Source organism: Cordyceps militaris, assembly GCF_000225605.1.
Source record: "Cordyceps militaris CM01 unplaced genomic scaffold CCM_S00001, whole genome shotgun sequence".
Classification (NCBI taxonomy): domain Eukaryota; kingdom Fungi; phylum Ascomycota; class Sordariomycetes; order Hypocreales; family Cordycipitaceae; genus Cordyceps; species Cordyceps militaris.
In genome coordinates this window covers 2,424,664-2,445,160 of record NW_006271969.1, presented here as the reverse complement: position 1 = coordinate 2,445,160, position 20,497 = coordinate 2,424,664, and the positions used below count along the sequence as shown (strand labels likewise).

Here is a 20,497-nt window from a genome sequence, read left to right as displayed (position 1 = left end):
ACAGATTACCTTTTAGGTAAAGCCAGAGCAGACATCCTGGTAGACATTGTGCTCCAAGCTCGCCGCATCCGTGGGCACGTACTTGAGGGACGTCGCATACGAATAGGTCCAGCGAGGGTCATTGAGCTCCGTCTTCCAGGTCCAAAAGACCCATCCAGACATGCCCGGCTTCTCATACAGCTGCTGCTGTGCGGTGAACCACTTCTTGAAGAAGTCGGCGTTGTGCCAGTCCACGTTGGACGTCATGCTCCACTCGCCCGTGATATCAAAGTTCTCGCCGCCGACGACGCGCGAGTCGGTGCAGGCGCGGTGCATGAGCTGGTACTGGTCGCCGCGCTGGCTGTCCGGTAAGCCGAAGCTGATGTAGTTGTGGTCGTCGAAGCCGACGCGGGGGTCGCTCGCGACGGCGACGGCGTCGCGGGCGCTGCCGGCATCCCACTTGGCCGACATGTACTGCACGTGGAGCTTCTTGTCGTCGGGGACGCCGAGCTGGGCCTCGACGTCGCGGACGGCCTTGAGGGCGGCGGGGTAGTACGTCTGGACGAGGCCGGGCACCTCGCCGGGCGCGGGGTAGCGGCCGTTGGCGTCGTGGCGGGAGACGGGCTCGTTGAGGACCTCGATCATGCCGACGGTGCGGTAGGCGGCGTTGGTGTGGATGCGGCGCGCCATCCACGACATCCACCGCTCGGCGCGGCCAAAGTTGTAGTCGTTGAAGAAGCCGGCCGGGCGGTTGTTCTGGCCGGTGAAGACGTCCTCCTGCTGGCCGCCGGGCGCGCCGTGGAAGTCCATGATGACGTAGATGCCGAGGTCGGCCGCCTTGGACACCACCCGGTCGAGGTACGGCAGCATGCGGTTGCCGTCGGCAAAGGGCTCGCTGCCCTTGTCCACAATGTCGACGTACGACCAGTAGCCGATGGGGATGCGGATCGTGTTGAGGCCGACGTCGTGCACCGACTGCACCGTGTCCGCGTTGATCCAGTCGCGCCAGTGGTTCTCGAACCGCCGGTTGCCCTCGTCGCGGTTGCCGCCCGAGTAGTGGTCCTTCATGCAGTCAAACTCGGACGCGGAGCCGGCGCAGCCCATGACATTGTCCCACTCGTCATCCAGCGCTCGCCAACGAGCCATCCTGCGTGAGAGCTGTCAGCGTTATGCTCTTGCAACGTCATTTTTGGTCGCCAAACTCACCACCAAAGTTGACACCGCGGATCTTGTTGATGCCGTTGGGCAGGCTCGGCTTGAAGCGCTTTCCGAGCTGCTCAAAGCGGGCAATCATGTTGAACGCGGCGAGGTCGCGGTCCTCGGGCCGCCAGGCCTGGGCGACGCCGGCGAGGAGCACGGGGGCAATCACGGAGAATCTCATCTTGAATGTCAAGGATTTACAGACTTTTCCTTGTCGTTGGAACGCTTTCGGCGATCACATCGCTTTATATAGATCTGTTCTGGCAAGCTCGCGCTGCCCCGAGTCTTCCGCCAGCAACAGTTGACTTGACGGCGCTCCGCGATGGACGGCCCGATTACATGGTGTGAGGCGAACAAAACAAATACTCCGGCATTATAGAGTAACTAGCGGGTGAGACGCAATGGGGTTGGTGGAAGTACTATTTTAGCATCAGCGTAGGTACTTTTGTGGAGGCTCGCTGACCATCCAACATGCCCTTTCACAGCGCCCGTGTGGAATCAATGACTTTGAGGGGCATCGGCGATGCAGTCATCAAGTACTCGGTATAATAAACTCCACTGAATATAGCTGTCATGACCTTGTGGCTGACTGGGGAAACTTCGAGCTAGGTAATTAGCCTCACTGGCGTCTTGGACAAAGAGATTGTAATCTGTAGATTAACCCCAATTTGATGGCCACCGTACTTGTCCGTAAATTATCAACCGTCGAGACCAAGACAATCAAAGCGCTAACCTGCGGGCAACTCGCCGCCATGGGTCGTCGATCTGATACAAGGCTTTCGTCGCCTCATCGCATGTACTTGCCTGTTTTGATTTCAGCGCTTGGGTAATGCCGGATCACTTACGCGGGATGCAAGATACGGTGCATACATAGCCTTGCAGGCTGAGGGGTGCAGGGTCACAGGGTTACAGGGCCATCGGGCAATCCCGCAGGGCTGGTCAGCTCATGCATGTGCCAGTGACTGCACCAAGTGCAAAGTGCAGAGTCGAAGAATCCGAGTACCAGGGACAATTCCAGAATACACTCCATCCTTTGTGCTTGATGACTGCAAATCAGGCGTTGGCGTTGGCTGAGTATTTAAACGTTTCGGTGCACACCGGCTGGCGTCGACTCAAGTCAGGCCACAACCGCGCCAGAAGCACGAGAGGATGGTTTTGAACCACGCCATATCGGAATCCACAGGAGTCCTGATGGAATGCTGGGTTTTTCCTGCTGTAAATCGCTTTATAAAATGTGCCATTCTCGTCAAAGAGGTTACCGTTGCATTGCAAATCATACTTTCGATCAAACTGAAAGCACAAACCACAATTCGGAGTCTCTCAACCTGATCAAACGTCATCTTCAACTTATACAATGACTGTCCCATCTAGAGCAGCTGCTAGCGCCATCTCGCGCAGTTACCCCAAAAGCCTCCCCATCCTGGTCGTAGGCACGTCCGGTACGTATTCCGCCGGCTTGCTAACCCAATCTCTAATAGTAGTGAATTTCTGACGGATGATTCCAGTTCTTGCTGTTGGCGCCTACGTCAAATCCCAGTTGGACACTCAGTCCGACAATATGGATCGCTTCTTCTCCACATACAACACCCCAGAAAGTGAGGCCTCCCGCCGGAAAACCTTTGAAGGCTATCCCGACACTCGAACAAACGTGCTCAACATGCTGGGACGGAAATAATGATCTGCGAGATTGAATCTATTTGGACATTTGTTTTTATTACATTTGGGGGAGGATTTGAGCCGCCTTACCGCCCTCACCGGAGCACAGCCTCGCAAAGCATGTCGGGGAGTAAAGTACTCCGTATTATATCGAAAAATAAATTAGCACAGACCATAAAAAATACACAAAATTGGATAGTACATCCCAGACCATCTCCGATGTGTGGACACGCTCAATTTACATGCAGAAGGGGCCAGGTTATCAAGAAGCGGTCAATTCCGCCACAAATGAATAAGCAACGCCGTCGAAACCGCCTCATTCTGTGCGGTGTAAATGTTCCGTGTCACCACGCACGCAGCGGGCGTTGGCGGTCTGCAGGGCCCTTTTCATCTGTCGCATGCCAAGATGCGTCCGCTCTCAGCGGTGCGCTTCCCGAGACAGTGGCTTCCTGCATGCTATCATCCAGAGTGGTGCATTGACGATGATCGGGCAAGTAAAGTCGATGGCCGGACACCGAGGTTGGGAGGCTAGTGATTTTAGCTGATCTGTACAGAAGATGGTCTTCTCACACAAGATTCAGCTCGAATAGCAAGGTCGCTCTCTTTGACAATGTGATCATCGCTGTCAAGAAGCGACGACAAGTACGTATACCTAGTTGATGACATAGTGGCTATTACAGATTATTTGCAATAACATTTCAAAGAATCTTGGACAAAAACATACAACAGATGCATGTCGCCAAAGACATAATTTTGTGCTTCCTTCAATGATCCCTGTAAGTGACAATTGTGCCTGTCTCATATCTGGCATATGCATGGGGTCGGTGACGGTCCCCTTTTGGACCTTTATCTGCCGACCACGGCAAATCTGCTTGCCTGGCTCATATCCAATTTTCCTGAATCACATGACTTGATATTTCAAGGCCGTATTCTATTACTATTCTCCAAATTGTCGAAAGCGAATGCTCGCCTTGCCTCGCTCAATACTTGTACGAGCAAGTGTTCTGGTCTCAGTTCTTGCCTGCCAACGGCCATCAACGTCTGTTAGTGGGGATACTTTGTGCCCATTTTCTACAAGTAGGTGTCTTAATCTGCTCATGGTAGCATCGTCCGATCTGCATCGCTCAGATTTCGTTTCTTATATGATATAAGCGGGGAAAACTCACTTTGATTCTGTCGCGGCAAACATGGCCCCAGCAGCGCTGTCGCAGAGCGCTGCCGCGGATGAACCCAGTTCCTGGCGGGCGAGATGCGAACAGCGCAAGGAGGACTATATTCGGTCCATCAATGCGCAAGACGTCTGCACGCTGGCGTCGTACTATGGCGCCGGCCAGCCCTGTGCCGAGTTCCGAGAGCGCAAGCGAGGCAGCTACAATATTTGCTACTTTCTCGAGTTTCCCAATGATCAAACAAGATGGGTGGTGCGGTTCCCGCTCACGCCTGTGCTCCAAGACGCCCATCGCAAGCTAGACTGTGAGATTGCAACAATGGAGTATATCCCATCTTTGCCTCCCTTTTCCATCTGGGGCTGCTAACCGTTTCATCAGGTACGTCATTTCGAGGACCACCATTCCCGTTCCTCGCGTGCGCGCACATGGCTACTCTGGGGAGCGCGGGCCGAGCAATCCGACGGGGAAATGCTTCCTCATTATTGACTATATTCCCGGCGAGCCACTGAGTCAATGTTCGCTCAATGACACGAGTGAGGAGAGCCGCGGCAGGTTCTACGCAGACCTCGCCGGGTTCTACTCACAGATGCGCGGCTTGGAGTTTGACGCCGCTGGCGCATTGGCACTCGGCGCAGACGGCGCTTTTGGAATCACGGCTCCGCTGTCCATGGACATTGCCGCGATAGGCCTGCGCGGGATGGAATCTCATGCGCAATTCCAGGCGACCAGCAACATGGATCGATACGCGCGCCAGCTGTACTCGCTTCTGCTTCGACGCGCCGCGGACCCCATCCCGGAGATGGAGCTTCTTGACGTGCAGTATCTGGTCTTTGCGCTGCAAGACTTCGAACATCGAATGCGGGAGTTCACATCCTCGAGCCACCGACAGAAGTTTGTCCTGGCGCACGGCGATTTGCAGCCGTCAAATATTATATTAGGTGAGGACTACAGCATCAAAGGCATCATTGACTGGGAGTGGGCTGGCACAGTTCCGGTTCCTTTCTTTGTCCCTCCTCTGTGGCTTGGAAAGAATGTTGCACCGGTGGCCAACGACAATGACTTCAGGGACTCGTTGTCCAAAATTCACAGTGCCCTCGTGGCCAGCGGCTCGAAGCTGGCGACCGAGTGGCCCGCAGATATGCACAATTCTGCAGACTACTTCATTCCTGCTGCACTTTTAAATCAGCACTTTTTCATGACCATTTACTATACCCAGCTGTTTCCGCTTTACTTTGGCGAGGCGAAGCAGCATGTCAAGGTTCGACAATTCTTTCGAGATGATGGCCCAGATGGCATTCACAATCGCCAAGTGGGCTGCTTGATGCGAGCGGCAGGGCGTTGAGATGTACTTTGAGTGGCGATCCGGCATACATGGGCAGGTTTCTTATCAAATTTAGCTTACTATACCTTTACTTGATTTGTATTTGATATTGATTAGATCTGCATCCTTTTCGCAAATGCGCTTCCGTGACCAACCAGCCTTGTAAGTGGCCCACAGTGAGCATCCCAACAGTACAACTCCCTGCGCACTGTGCATTACGCCACGGAATCTCAATGGCTCTCTAGCTTCGCACTGTACAGGCAGTAACCTAAAATTCTGCGCATCAAGCATTCAACACAACCACGCCGGCATACGAAGCAGACAGCAGCACAATGGCCAGCTTGAAAAGACGCGCCGAGGAGTCGGCTCCCGCAAAGACGAATAAAAAGAAGCGCAAGAGCAAATTCCAGGTCGAAGATGAGTCGCTCGACACCGAGCTGGGTCTCAACACGCTCTTCTCACGAATGGACAATCAGCTACTAGCCGACTACTTGGCGCAAAAGATTAGCAGATTTGGGACCGATCTTAGTCCTGTAGAAGTATCCGACATGACCGTCTCCAGTGAGTGAATCATGACTTCCATGAGAATGATCCCGCTTTTGCTCTGGTCTGGTGCCTGGATAGCTGACAGCCTCAACAGCAACCGCCATCACAGACTCCACTGGCTTTACGGAACAAAGGACTCTGGAGAAGCTCCCGGATTTTCTCGGGCATTTCTGCAAAAACCCAGATAGCTTGGCAAAGGCGTCGAAAAAGATGGGAAACCCTCATTCCATCATCGTCACTGGCGCTGGGCTGCGCGCTGCCGATATTGTCAGGTACGCACTTATCTGCATCACGTATCCAGTGTCAACTAACACCCTCGTGCAGAGCACTCAGAATATTCGCTTCCAAGGATATCGCGGTGGCAAAGCTTGTAGGTGTCTTTTTTTGTTTTTGTCCTTTTACAATCTGCAGCCGACAAACCGCTGACCAATCCCAGTTTGCAAAGCACATGAAGGTCGATGAGCAAGTGGCACTCCTGAAGAAGCTGCGCGTGAGCATCGCCGTGGGCACTCCTGCACGTCTATCCGAACTTATTGATAACGGTATGCGCTTCTTGTTTGGACCTTCCTAGAACTAGCTAACACAGCTCCAGGCGCCCTGTCACTCGAAGGCCTCCACCGTATTGTCGTCGACGCGTCGCACATTGACCAGAAGAAGCGCGGAGTCATGGATATGAAGGACACTATGATGCCGCTTGCCAAATTCATCACCAGGAAAGAGTTTCAAGATAGATATATCGACGAGGAGAGACCTTTGTCGTTATTGTTTTTCTAGGTATATATCCGCTCGTCTAGGTGTATATATCCTCTCGTCCTGTACGGCTCCTCCAATGCACCCACCACATGCCAAATCGAGTTGGCGCAGAATGCAGTCGAATTTCCTCGCTACGATCCATGCTTCCTTCTGTCTGTCTTTGTATTCTCTTAACCATTAGCGAGAATTCGCATCTTTGCCGATGCTGCCTGGTACTTTGCTTTTTTGGCGCATGTCGCCCGGCCAGCCGCTGCCAGGCCGCTGGAGTCTGCCTTCCCCACGGCAGCTGCCAGGTAGCCTCGTTTGCCCTCCTCTTTTCCGTCCAGTCCCCCCTCTGCTCTTCTTCTTCTTTCTCTTCTTCTTCTTCATCACCGTTCAGTCCACCTCTCATCGAGCAGCTCTACTCTTTTTTTGGAAGCCATTCTTCTGCTTTTTTGGATCTCGTATCTCTCACTTTAATACAACACTACTCGCCAACGGCATTTGTTACATTGTGCCACGGATATGATGAAACGAGCATCAGTCTTCGCCGCCATGCTACCCTAGCTGGGGCATTGCAGTCAAGCACCTGCTGTAGATTCCCCAGGTATGCCACTTTGATGGTCGTTTGAATCCTCGCTGACAAGCCTTGTAGCGTGCGCTCGAGACTGCACCAAATCTCTTATGCAAGAGTATTCTACTACCGACTTAGCAAACATATGTAACGACGTGGCGAAGCAACGAGTGAGCTTCACTGTGAATCATGAAACCCATTATAACTACTAACACAATCAGTCTCTGTTCCTTTGCATATTTGGCTCATGCCCATCACTACACTATGGTCCCGCACTTGCCACTGCTATCCTGTCCTGCTACGATCGAGGAGCAAACATCAGCCCCCTCCTTCCAGTCGAAATTCAATCTGAGAAGCTCTTGAGCCGTCAGGTGTCGCCGGACTACGATGTTTCCGAGTCCCTTACAGAGTTGGAAACTGTACAAGACGCTGTTATTGACCGCAAACTTACACTCGCTCTCGCTTGCAATGCTGGCCCCGATGGTGTGGTGACAGTTTCTCTATCTTCTCCATCAACCTTTGCCAGCCATATTCCTGAAATTTCGGGGTTCCGGCCAGGTCCGTTCGGCCCTTCTCCCTCAGAAGGCTTATCAGAATCGGCGGGCCCGACTATGACTCAACTTCAAGGACGGCCACCTCTACCCAGCGGTGATGGTGATCATTTGACAGTCAATGAACAAGGCGGCCAGACTGGACAACGTGGGCAAGCCAGGCCTGATGCTGCAAGCGGGGTGGATCGTGATTACGGAACAACGTCCACTTCCTCTACCGCGGAATCAAGCTCCCCACGCTCAAAGAATTGCGGCTGTGCAGAAGAAGCAAAGTCGACGACTTCGCAAAGTACCAGTACCCGCCAGGCTACTGCTGAACAGGTCTCGACGCCCACGACCGCCACAAGCACTACTTCTCATCGTACCACGACGTCACCATGTGCTGGATCATCTGCGGCTGCTGTAACTTCGACAAAAGAAACATCATCGTCCACGTCGAGTACCTCGACCACTTCAAGTACCTCGACAACTTCAAGTATCTCATCAAACACCTCGTCGACTTCAAGCACCTGGTCGACGTCCAAGACTCCGTCATGCGAAACATCCGAATCCATCACCAAGCATACGACAAAGACCAGCACAACGTCTACGCCTTGCTCCGGAGAAAGCACCTACGGAGGAAATATGCATATTCCCATGATTCCTGCCCAAAGGTCGTTCTCCAATACTACTGTAACCGAGCCTATGACCTCTACACTGTCTTCAGGCCCAGTCTCTGAGACAACCTCGAGCTCTAGCTGCGATACAATGTCGTCCTTGTCAACAGTGGAGGCCTCTGCAGTCTCAAGTACTTTGACCACAATTTCTTCGATCAATTCGTTGAAATCTTCAACTACGTCTTCAATCACGTCCTCTTCGACGTCCTCAGCTGCGTCCACAACTAGCTCCACGGACTCTACATCGTCGGCCTCAACATCGTCGACCTCAACATCGTCGGCCTCAACATCGTCGCTCAAGGACGTGAGAACCTCCAACGAAGCTGAGAGTGCCTGTTCCACCTCTTCATCATCCAAATCTACCACTACATCATCCTCAACTACACTAAGCACATCCCAACGGCGCGCAGGATCACACACTGCTGAGCCACAGGCTTACACCAAGGAGCCTTTGCCTCAAGCCTACGATACCTTTACGCCTATGCCTCTGCCTTCTTACATTGACGCTGCTCCTCCTCAATATGACGCCGGTGCGTCGATGCAAGCCGAGCCCACTACGTCGCAGTCAAAGTCAAAGTCGGGTGCATCTAGCACATCAAGTGTTTCTACCTCGACATTACTATCGTCTATTGTGTCAAGCACCGCAAAAGACGCAATATCATCCTATGGGTACAACTTTCCAGCCAGAACTGAAACAGCGACACCGACTCCAGGAGCATCAACACCAGAGGCCAAGTCGTCTCGGACTGCTTCAAGAGAGGAACGCCCCGACGGAGCTACGTCGTTTCTTTCCTCTGACCTCGGTCATGAGGTGGAGAACACAGCCAGCAGCGAAAGCAAGAGCTCAATACCAGGCATTGAAACAGTGCCACTGCCAACCAAGAGCTCTGCGACGACAACAAAGCAGACTTCTGTAACCACACAGGCATTGCCCATTGGGGGCGGACCACCGGGTCTTTTTGTCACAATAATTGAGCCTGACGCAGCGGGGAACCTTGAGACATCCATCCTCACAGTTTCGGAACAGTCGCCTTGGCAGACCCCTATGGCAAGAGCAGAGAATGAGGACGATAAACCTTTGCATGCACGGGTAGATGCCCATCGAGTGGGCATTCCATCAAAAGTCACACCGGAAGATATCGATACACCAGCCACTACAATGATGTTAGTCAATGCTAGCAACCGCACGTCGGTACTCACGGGTGCCATGCCAAATGCAACGGAGACCTCAGCAGACGTCATAGAGATGACCACCCCATCAAACATAGCAGTGGTGTCGTCTGCTTCAGCTGTGAACTATTATCTGGGCTGTCTTGCCCCTTTTTTCCTGGGCTGGATTATCACCATGTAGATAATACCCTGGGCAGTGTTTTGCTGATGAGGGAAAGGCAGCGAAACAGGCGTGGTTCGGGAAGCATATACCGTTATAATATGGTTATCTTGAAGGCACAGGGATCAAACCAAGTAGAGGTGCCGCCTTATTATGAGTCTTAAATTCGAGATAAAAACTTACGGAGCTGGCTTTTGGCCATATTAGACTTGGTAGCAATAATGACGAGTTTTCTTTCGCAATTGCAAGTTTTTGTGCTGGTGTCGGGTAAGGAGCTGTGCGATCACATACAGCTGTGCGAGCTGGCTACAGTCAGTAGGTAGGTAGACATACTACGCCGAGAAAATGTGTCAACTCGTCACAGCATGCAATGTTAGGCCTCGCATTGTAAGCCTTGTAAGCATTGTGATGTTGGATTTTTTACAGCTGGATCATTGCTACGCAGCAGTATAAGGACGATCTCGCCGCCGCGTTATGTAAGCGTAGATTGGGTTATCAGTTGCCGCTAGCCACGCTTTGGGACAGCCCCGCTAAAAATTCCCAACTTGACGGGAAAAACTTCGAGAGCAATTTGCTACTTTTGCGATCCAAGAGAGTTTGCAAAAGACTTGTTCTATACACATTGTACCCTTAAAAATGAAGAGCAAACGTGCACAAGAAGCTGCTTCTGTAGCCGAAGAGAAGCCCACAGAGTCTCACGACGATGCGAATCTTCCCACAAAGAAGCGCAAGCGGGACGACGAGGTAGAGGACACAGGCAAGAAGGCCAAAAAGGACAAGAAGAAGAAGAAGGGCGAGAAGGAGAGCCGCAAAGAGAAGAAGGACAAGCGCAAGGATCTCCAGGACCTCCCCGGCGAGGACAACGACGAGCCGGAAGCCGCCAATGGCGAGGTGAGCGAGGCGGCGCCGGCAGAGTCCAAGGCGAAGAAGGACAAGAAGGACAAGAAGGACAAGAAAGAGAAGAAGGAGAAGAAGAGCAAAAAGGAAAAGAAGGACGACGACGACGAAAAGACGGACGAGCCACCCAAGAAGAAGTCCAAAAAGGACAAGAAAAAGGCCTCTTCCTCCTCCGACGAGACAACAACCGTCGCCCCCCAAGACGCCATCCCCAACGGTGCTAGCAACGGCATCGACCTGGACGTCGAGGGCGGCGCCGCCGCCAATGGTGACGATGCGGCGGCCGAGGGACAAGAGTCCGAAAAGCCGGACCGTCACATCGTCTTTGTCGGCAACCTGCCATTCACGGCCACGGCGGCGAGCATCTCGGCGCACTTTGCCTCGCTGTCCCCCATTGCCGTGCGGTGCCTGAACAACAAGGGCGACACCAAGAATACGTGCAAGGGCATCGCGTTTGTCGAGTTTGCCCACGTCTGGACGCAGCGCACCTGTCTCGACCGGTTCCACCACAGCATGTTTGACGACGGCCAGTCGGCGCCGCGCAAGATTAATGTCGAGTTGACGTGAGTAGCTTTTTTTTTTTTCGTGTCTGTTTTACGGGAATCAATATATACTGATAAAACGCACAGGGCTGGCGGCGGCGGCACCTCGGAAAACCGGGCGGAAAAGATTCGCGAAAAGAACCGCAAGCTCGACGAGAACCGCGCCAAGCGCATCGACAAGGAAAAGACGACCAAGGCAGAGGCCAAGGGCGATAGTGGCACCAAGGAGGAGCAGGAGGAGCACATGGACGAGCAGGTCCACCCGAGCCGCCGCGCGCAAATGGGGAGCGACGCGCCTCCGGATGATTTCCAGAGCGGAGGTGGTGGTGGCGGTGGTGGTCGCCGTGGCGGCTGGGGCGGTGGCGGCCGAGGAGGCGGCGGTCGTGGACGGGGAGGTCGCGGTGGCCGAGGTCGCGGACGCCGGTAGACCCGTGTTCGTGTCAAAGTCAAGTGAGGTGTGGTGGTGTGTTGGACAAGGGCTATAAAGAAAAGCATATATTTTTGTTTTGTATGATACGGCGTTTACGAATCTGTTGCATCTTGACCGTTCTTGGAATACAGTTTTGGCATATAAGTCGTCGAAGAATCTTGATTAATGAAAGACATTGATGTGGCCGCCGTTGATGAATGAAAGCGAGGACCTATATCCGCCCTCATTGCCGATGCTTGGAGTGATCCCTCTCGTCTTCTAAACTCCCAAGCACCTTTGTGGATAAAGTATGCCGGTCTGAGACAGCCGGTATGCAAAAACCAAAAAAATACGCAACTCGTATATAAATTTGTATAGGAATCAACAAGAGGTAATGAAAAAAGGTTAAAAATCAAAAGTCTCCACAGATTATAGAATGCGCCAAATAGAAAAGAGAAAGAAAGAGGATGTAAAACAAAAGTCATAAGGCACTCGGGTGGGGGCCGAGGCCCTTCTGGTATCTCGCTGGAAAAGGGATTGTCTATCTCGGTGCAAGGCCCAATGATAACACACAAAGACTCCAGAATCATTCGATATGCACCCGGCAAGTCAGTCGAAAAGTCGCACGAGACAGCAATAGCGTCGTGTAGCGTTGCGGATGGATGATGATGTTTGAATCGGGCATGCGGGCGGGCGTGTATTTTCGGGAGGTGGACGGTCGTTTACAGAATGGAGCACTTGGTCTTCTTCTTGTTGGAGGCCAGAGGGCGGGGATTCAAAACAGCGCTGAGTCAGTCAGCGGATGTGTTCAAGAGCGGGAGCTCGAGTGGGCACTTACCGGATGGCCTCGTCAAAGACGCTCTTGAGGTTTCTTTGCGTGAGAGCAGAGCACTCGAGGTACTTGTAAGCCTTAATTTCCTTGGCACAAACGAGGGCCTGCTCATAAGATACGGGCTCCATGCGCTTCTGTCGCAGAGAGTCGAGGGTGGCAACGTCGTCGCGGAGATCGAGCTTGGTGCCGACGAGGATGATGGGAATGTTGGGGGCGTGATGGTCGATTTCGGGGTACCACTGGAGCGGGTCAGTCATCTGGCAGCGGCTTTGGCGCCGTTCGCTTTGGTACATACCTTGGCGCGGACGTTGTCAAAGGAAGGAGGGCTGACGACGGAAAAGCAAATGAGAAAGACGTCTGTCTGGGGGTAGGACAGCGGGCGAAGTCGCTCGTAATCTTCCTGACCAGCGGTATCCCAGAGACCGAGGCTGATGGGCTTGCCATCAACCATGACACTGGCGGTGTAGTTGTCGAAGCTAGAGACGCGCGTTAACAGCTGTGGGAAAGGCGCAAAGTCGAATCGGCGAGGGAACGCACACTGTCGGGATGTACTCGCCGGGGAAGGCATTGGTGGTGTATGAGATGAGAAGACATGTCTTGGATCGGGATTAGCACCAGGACGCGGCCGGGAAGTGAAGCCATCCCAAATTATTTAGGGGACATACTTTACCGACAGCACCATCACCAGTCACGACGCACTGCATCGGAGGTTAGCATTTTTGACGCCGTAGAGGTAGCTCGGGGCGGGGAGGGGAGGGGCGGGAACATGCCTTGAGAGACTGCACTCCGCCTGGTTGAGCCATGGTGAATTCTGGACAAGGGCGAGGATAAAATAAAGATGTAGCTGCAGCGATTCGAGGCTATGCAGAGAGACGAGTCGGAGATTGCGAGATTGATATAAAGGTTGCCGAGATTAAGATGGCCACGGGCAGAGCAAAGAGGGCCGAAAAGGGGGGTGTCGGGTGGTCGAGGAGGGCGTGCGGCGGTTGGATTTTGGGGCACAAGTCGTTCGCAAGTGAGAGCGAGCGAGGTCTGGGTCCAACAGGTGGAAAGCAAGGGAAAAAGGGAAGCACGAGCAAATGATGAGCCAGCAAGAGGGCAGCAAAGGTCGACGAGATAGGGGGAGCAGAAGGCGATGGTGATGGCGACGAGCGGGTTTCAAGGCTGCATGAAAAGGAGATGCAGCAGCAAGTACGCAAGAGGTGGGAGATGGGAAGATGGGAGGATGAGCAGCCGGGCGGTACAACGACGGAGGTTTGTGAGGCTGGTGGTGTGGCAGAAGCTTGTGCGCGAGGATGCTAACTGGGAGGAGCTAGATAACTATACCTGGTAGTTGGGGGGAGCTAGACGGTTGGGGCTAACTGAAAGAGGCTAGCTTCATCAATTTTTAGTGAGCAAGCCCTGTATTTGTAGGTGAGGAAGGCATTACAGTGGGTGACAGGGCTGCCGGGCCAGATTTAGCGGGGCTGGGTGCTAAAACGCAGCACCAAACAGTGCTAAACCCACTGCCAAACACCACAAAGCCCACTGTTGCCGCCCTCTGGCCCTGATTCAGGCGTTTTTACAGGCCATCTACGCGCTGACCTAACCAATCTTCAGTGGGGCTTGGGCTTGCATGGCGCCCAATAACTTGCTTGCCTTGTATTAGGTATCCTTTCAATTTATTCATCAACTGTGAATGACGCTCAGCAAACAACCAGCCTCCTCTTCATCATCTCGACATCTCCCGCCACCCATCTATCGTCCATCTCCCTCCGTACCCAACCTGCGCCGCCTCGATGCTCCATTCACGCTCGACACGGAGCTTCCCTCCTGTGACGGAAACGCGTTTCGTCCCCACCAGACTCTCTCTCTCTCTTTCCCTCCTGCAGCGACTAGGCCGGTCTACTACACCACCTGTCAGGTTTCATCTCCGTCTGTTTGGCCTGACATGGGATAAAACGCAACCCATTTCTCTGCCGCAACGAAAAAAACGCCAAACGCCCATGACCAACCCAATTGCCTCACGTCGGCACTCGCCTGTCGCCGCTTAACCTGCTAGGCCGAGACACGGAACAAGCCTCATCGTAAGGCGCCAACATTGTGCCACTATAACCTGCAGATGCGAGGCAGTGACACCTGCAAGGGGATACATCGATGCGCATGTCCGTCGTTGCAAGCCGTACGTCCCGGACGTTGACGAGGGTGAGTCGTTGCCAGCCTAGTCATACGCGCCGTGACACCGGCCCGCCCACCATTACGCCGTGACTCGTACAACCCATCATCCTGTGCACAGGACAAGGCCGTATCTTCCCTTGAGAGGAGGATAGTCAGATGTCAGTGCACCATTTCATCGAACTGAGTTTCTTTAACTGCTGAAATGGTAGGCTAGCCGCCTGACGCACCCTGCCAAGACTACAGCACAGGGCCGCCTATGTCCAAGAGTCAAGTTGCTCGCGTGTAGAGGACATTGTCGTTACATTCTCCGGAAACGTGAACGGTATCACACTACTTTTTCTCCATACGACTGGTGCCTTTTCACTACGTACTAGCCTGTCAACATAACTCATATCGAGGACCTACAGAAGTTCATCGCGCTACCCGGTAATGTTCTTGATCGAAAGCTCCATCTACAAGGCTGGCGCTAAATGGGCCTTCGGCAAAGCGATCCTGTGATATGACTGAGTACGAATAAGCTTCAACATTTTGCGCGCCAGCCCCTGTACCTGATTCCCGCACAAGTATGGCCAACGACGCGATTTCTTCCATGCCCTTCGTTCTATATGTTTCTGTGTGGCAGCCTGCCCTTCTCAGCTAGGCGCTTGCGACATGTGTCACATGCTGTCGGCCCCCTAATTGACGGGTATGCTGATTCATTGGCAATCCCCATGGTGTGACATCGATAAAGCGTTGCTACTCCTGGACATGTGTATTACTGTACCAATAGTAATAACTACCTCTTGTTAGTATTTACGCGAACTGACTTGTAATACTGGTCTCGCTGATAGCGGCACAACAGCAATCTCCCACCCTCACCCTACTGGTATGGCTCAAGTAAATGATCTGAAACGTAATAGTTCGATTGACAAGCGCCTAGACGATGGCTGCTCCGAACTCTTACAAATTGCCTGACTCTAGTCGTGACCAGGAATGCATCGGAATGAGTGGATGCCCTCCCAGCCTGGAGTACTCGTGTCGAGGCACTGATTTTGCTCAAATGTGGCGACGATGTCGAATGATCCATGGCACTGATGTTCCTTGAATTGATGGCAGATCGAGTTCCAGTAATATAGCTTGATGGAGCTGCAGACAAAATAACAACAATGGTTAGCAAGTCGTGTTCTTGAGTTCTGTTTGGCCTGGCGGGAGGACGCTGGCGCGCCATCTCGCCAATAGCTCTTCTTACCCGACAGTCTTCAGCTCGATGCAATCGTTAATACCAAAATTTCGGTTCGGCAGAGAGTGCAATTTCTTGCAGTAGTGGTCCGTGTACCGTATTCCCTAGAGGACCGCCGTCAGGCAAAGGAAATTGCATGTAAGCTCGGCATGAGGACGCAGAGCGCTTTGGACTTACAAAAGGGTCTGGGTATTTGGAAGGGGGAGCGGCGACAGCAACGGCAGCTAAGAGGACGGCAACGTTGAGAGTATACATTTTCAGGATCTGCGAGAGAATTAAGAGGGATGGAATGAACGTAGTAGGCAAGTAGATGAGAAATCTATGTATAGAAGAGACACTGCATTGCCTTTTATATCTCATATCACAGAGTTTTGTCCGGCTGCGAGTGGCTGGGTAACAACGATAGGCCGGCTCTAGAATAGCTGAAAGCAGAAACTAAACGAATTAATCTCAGTTGGGTCATATCTATACGAAAACCGCCAGCCTGATGCAGTTGCCCGTTGCTGACGCTCTGCAGCCTTCTATCTGGTGGCGCCAGGCTGGCTCGTCTACTTGTGACCTAGAGGCACGCGACCGGCCCAGCTAGCGAGACGGGATGCCTCTACTAATAAAGGAAACGGGTATTACGTAAAGGGGTATGAGAAACGAAGCTGGATTTTCGCACATTAAGTTGCACGCTCGAAGCCACCTGCCCAGTGAATCGAGGCGATTCGCTCCGCCCTACACGATGAATGGGGCTATTGAGTTCTGCCAGGGCTCAAACGAAGCTATGCATGAATCACGATATTGGAAGGGTTTTATATTCCCCCTCTATAGATATACTCTGGGGGCGAGATCCCGGCATGTAGACGCGGGGATCCCGGTGCAGGAGATGAGGGTTTGAGCAAGGCGTAATAATAAGACTGCTTCAGTTGCGCAGGACACATTTATCCCCACAGAAATAACTAGATGTCAATCTCAATAGACGGCCCGTATGCTCAATCCTTGAAGCTGCAGTCGAAGGACTTGGCTTTGGGCCACCGTCCCCGGCTTGTATCGTAGCAATATCCGTCAATGTCCGGGTGAGGTTTGACTTTACCGTCGCCGTTGTAGGTGTCAAACTCGGCAATGACTTTGCCCTTGCACTGATGGCCACTAAATAACTATCAGCTTCTTTCATTTTGATCTATATGGCGTGAAAGGTTAGAGTGCCAGGGAGGAACTCACTCGTACAGGTCGCAGTTGCCTGGAAAGTTCATGGTAAGAGAGCTGCACATGACATTAGCCAATTTCCGTAACATTTCATAAAGACAAGGTGGCTCCGTTTAAGTACATACCCAACGTTCTTTAGCTCGATGCATTCGTTGACGTGATACTCTTGATGAGGCTTGGAGTGCAGCACCTTGCACTTGTGGTCGGTGAAGCGGTTACCCTGACGAAATTGGACTGTTAGCACGAGAGCTCACTCAGATTAGTGGTTTTTGCACGAACCAGAAGAGGGTTGTCGTAGGCAGATACCGCAACGGAGGCTATAACGAGAGTGGTCAGAGACAGCTGCATGGTGAAGTAGTCGAAAACCGGGTATCTGAAGAGACGGCTGGAAAGAGATGCGAGCTGAGATAGAACAGATCGGACAGCGTAGATGCGAGCGCCCGAGAGCTTTTATATACGAGTGAGATTGTAAGGAGACCGGCTGAGAGCAGTCACTTGCTAGTCTTGACTTGGCCGTCGGAGTCGGAAAGGCCGAGGGAATACGAAGCATGCATGCACCTCGCTTGAGCATCTCATCGCTCGCAAGCTACACAGCCTCATATACCAACACCGTAGAATAGCAGCATCTTAAACGAAGGAGGCTTACGGGCTTTTGTCACGCTGTCAACCAAGATTTGACAGGTCCAGAGTCGGCCAGTTCCATGCCAGTGATCCCTACAAGCCATTTCCGCGTGTCAGCTGCATAGACATACTTATCCTGCGTGATATGCATCACAGTCTATACAGAATTACATATCAAGCTCTTACAATAACATACCGATTTTAGATTCGCGTGCGATACTCCCCGCCCTCATGTAGAGCTGTCGACGTAGCTAACCTATACCAACACCAGGCATAATTTCCTGTTCCGCCGCACGTCATTGGTAGCGAGACCACTTGCTCCTCTGGTAATCTGCTATGGTGGTCTAGACTCTCAGAAAGAAAAAGGGCCCTGTTACGATAATCGTTGGGCAAGCGGCAGATTGTGGCGCGAACCACGCAGCCTGATGTCCGTTGATGTCTCTTTCTGGCGCTGCGGCACGCGATATTTGTGGTTAGCCGTGGCCGGCGAGAATTCCAGTTTCGGTTCTCGAACATGGTCATATTAGTACGGCAGCCTATAGGTGAGTTATCGCCAAAACGCATTTTACATACTTATATCGGGGTTTACACACTAGGCACACACTAAGAGCGTGTATAATTATTTTTAGTATATTAATATCCACGTTTATATAATATAGAATATAATTTAAGGCTATATATACTATTTACTAATAGAATTATATTTTATAAATCTATAACTCTTTTTATTATACTAATTACTATTATAAATATAGTATTATTAATTATTATAGCTTTTATAGCTTAGCTTAATAATATTAAAGAGTTAATAGCTTAAATACTTATAAAAATTAATATTCTTATAAATAAATAGCTTAATATTATATATAAATAGTCTATATCTATATATTTACTTTAACTAAATTTAATACTAATATATAGTTATAAATAAGGCTAATTATTAGATTTATTATATATTTAGAATATTAAGGTAATAATTATCTATATTTATAATAAAAAATATAAGATAGTTTACTTAAAGTATTAAAATTATAATTATATCTTTACTAACTATATCTAACTTTAAAGGCTAGTTAAGAATATATATATAAACTATATATACTTTTCTTAAGTATATTAATACTCTTTAAAAGGTATTATATAATATTACTTATATATATTATTAACTAATAATAGTTATAGCTAAACTATACTTTCTTATTATATAAAAGGATATACTAAATATAGTAAGTATATATAATATTATATAAATATAATAATAATAGATTACTATAGTATTTATTAAATAAATAGGGATTTAAGTAAAATATAGTTAAATATATATTTAAGTATATTTATTAGTACTTTATTAAATATTATAGCTAGATATAAGTAGTAATAGTTTATATATAAAAGAAAAAACTTTATATAACCCTTTTTCTTTAATTAATATTAATACTTATTATAATAAAAAAATACTATCTAAAGATAGGTATATAGTATTAAAAGTTAATATAATAATATCTAGACTAAGATATATATCTTTATTACTACTTAATATTATATCTATCTATATAAGAATTATTATTACTTATAGAAGAAACTATTTAAAGGCCTTTTTTAAGTAATTATAATATTTTAAATATAAAGTTAATTATAATTAATAATAAAAACCTTATTATATTTAATTTAATAAATAATATAAATATACCTTTAACTTAAGTTATACTTTAAAACCCTTTTATTAATAATTAGGTTATAATATAGAGTACTATTTTAAATAGTATATAAGTAAGATAAGCTAGTTCTATTATAACTTAGCTAAAAATAAATAATAAAGATATTATATTTATACTTTAGCTATTTAATATTATAATTAAAAATAAATATATTAAGAATATTCTAATACCCTAAATAATATCTAGTCTAAACTATATTAATAAATATATATTATAATAATATACTTATTTATAATTTCAATACTAGTTATATAGAAATATACTATTATTAATTATATTAAATAATATTAATCCTATATTATTAGTATTACTAAATAAAGAGTAGGAAGTTAAGACTATAATTATTTTAGAATTCTTTTTAAGTATTATTAATTACTATACTAGTATTTAATAAATAATAATAATTAAAAGGCTTTTAATAGTATTTAAGTATAATTAATTAGATAAGAAGATTATAATTAATCTTTTAATAATATATCTAGATAATTAAAAGTAATTAATAATAGGTTTATATATAATAAAAAGGGTTTATACTAATTTATAAGCTTTATTCTATAAAATAAAGCTATTAATAAAGAAAGTAATAACTTAAAAGCTAAATATATTAGATTTAAAGCTTAATATTAAGTAAGAGATTATATAAACTCCCTTTATTACTAGTAATTTACCTAGCTTAGTAGAGCTTATAGATAAGGTAGTTAGTAAGATAGAGAGTAATACTACTAGTATTATTATATAAGAGAATATACTAGTAATACTAAAGAATAAAAGGGTTTTTTTAATTTATATAAAGAAGTAAATATTAAAAGGATAAATATTATATACTATTATTTATTTTATATTTTATATTTTAAATATAGAAATAAAAAAAAAAGATAAAAATAAAAAAATAAAAAAAAGGGGTTATTCCCTTATAATAAGCTTTTAAATTATATTAATAGTAATATCTTTATATAATAATAATTTATTAAACCTTATATAAGTATTAATAACTAACTTTAATAAGGCTAATCTAGAAAGAGTTCTTTTAGCTTAATATTAATTAAGTTACTTATATAAGTATAAGTAAATAAGAAAAAGAGATATTTCTAGGTTACCTACCTTTAGTAGATTACTAAACTTATACTAAATAATCCTATTATAAATCTAATATATAACTTATAGTAAGTATATATTAATAGTATTATTTAATATCTT

At 48.3% G+C, this 20,497-nt stretch overlaps 4 protein-coding genes across 4 annotated transcripts; 3 read left to right on the top strand and 1 right to left on the bottom strand.

Annotated features, from left to right (window-relative positions):
- Positions 1 to 12: 12 nt before the first annotated feature.
- Positions 13 to 1,360, bottom strand: CCM_00770 (glucan 1,3-beta-glucosidase precursor; the record flags this gene model as incomplete). Its single annotated transcript, XM_006665929.1, has 2 exons — positions 13 to 1,109; positions 1,186 to 1,360. 2 exons carry the CDS (start codon positions 1,358 to 1,360, stop codon positions 13 to 15), a joined length of 1,272 nt encoding a protein of 423 aa, XP_006665992.1.
- Positions 1,361 to 2,533: 1,173 nt separating this feature from the next.
- Positions 2,534 to 2,854, top strand: CCM_00769 (uncharacterized protein; the record flags this gene model as incomplete). Its single annotated transcript, XM_006665928.1, has 2 exons — positions 2,534 to 2,618; positions 2,685 to 2,854. 2 exons carry the CDS (start codon positions 2,534 to 2,536, stop codon positions 2,852 to 2,854), a joined length of 255 nt encoding a protein of 84 aa, XP_006665991.1.
- Positions 2,855 to 4,022: 1,168 nt separating this feature from the next.
- On the top strand, positions 4,023 to 9,735 carry CCM_00768 (Protein kinase-like domain; the record flags this gene model as incomplete). Its single annotated transcript, XM_006665927.1, has 11 exons — positions 4,023 to 4,327; positions 4,383 to 5,341; positions 5,443 to 5,487; positions 5,614 to 5,886; positions 5,966 to 6,143; positions 6,196 to 6,241; positions 6,308 to 6,413; positions 6,806 to 6,917; positions 7,185 to 7,210; positions 7,259 to 7,347; positions 7,399 to 9,735. The coding sequence occupies 11 exons, from the start codon at positions 4,023 to 4,025 to the stop codon at positions 9,733 to 9,735; spliced, it is 4,476 nt and encodes a 1,491-aa protein (XP_006665990.1).
- Positions 9,736 to 10,350: 615 nt separating this feature from the next.
- Positions 10,351 to 11,580, top strand: CCM_00767 (RNA binding protein; the record flags this gene model as incomplete). The annotated part of the gene is made up of 2 exons (XM_006665926.1): positions 10,351 to 11,174; positions 11,241 to 11,580. The coding sequence occupies 2 exons, from the start codon at positions 10,351 to 10,353 to the stop codon at positions 11,578 to 11,580; spliced, it is 1,164 nt and encodes a 387-aa protein (XP_006665989.1).
- Between the last annotated feature and the right edge of the window lie 8,917 nt (positions 11,581 to 20,497).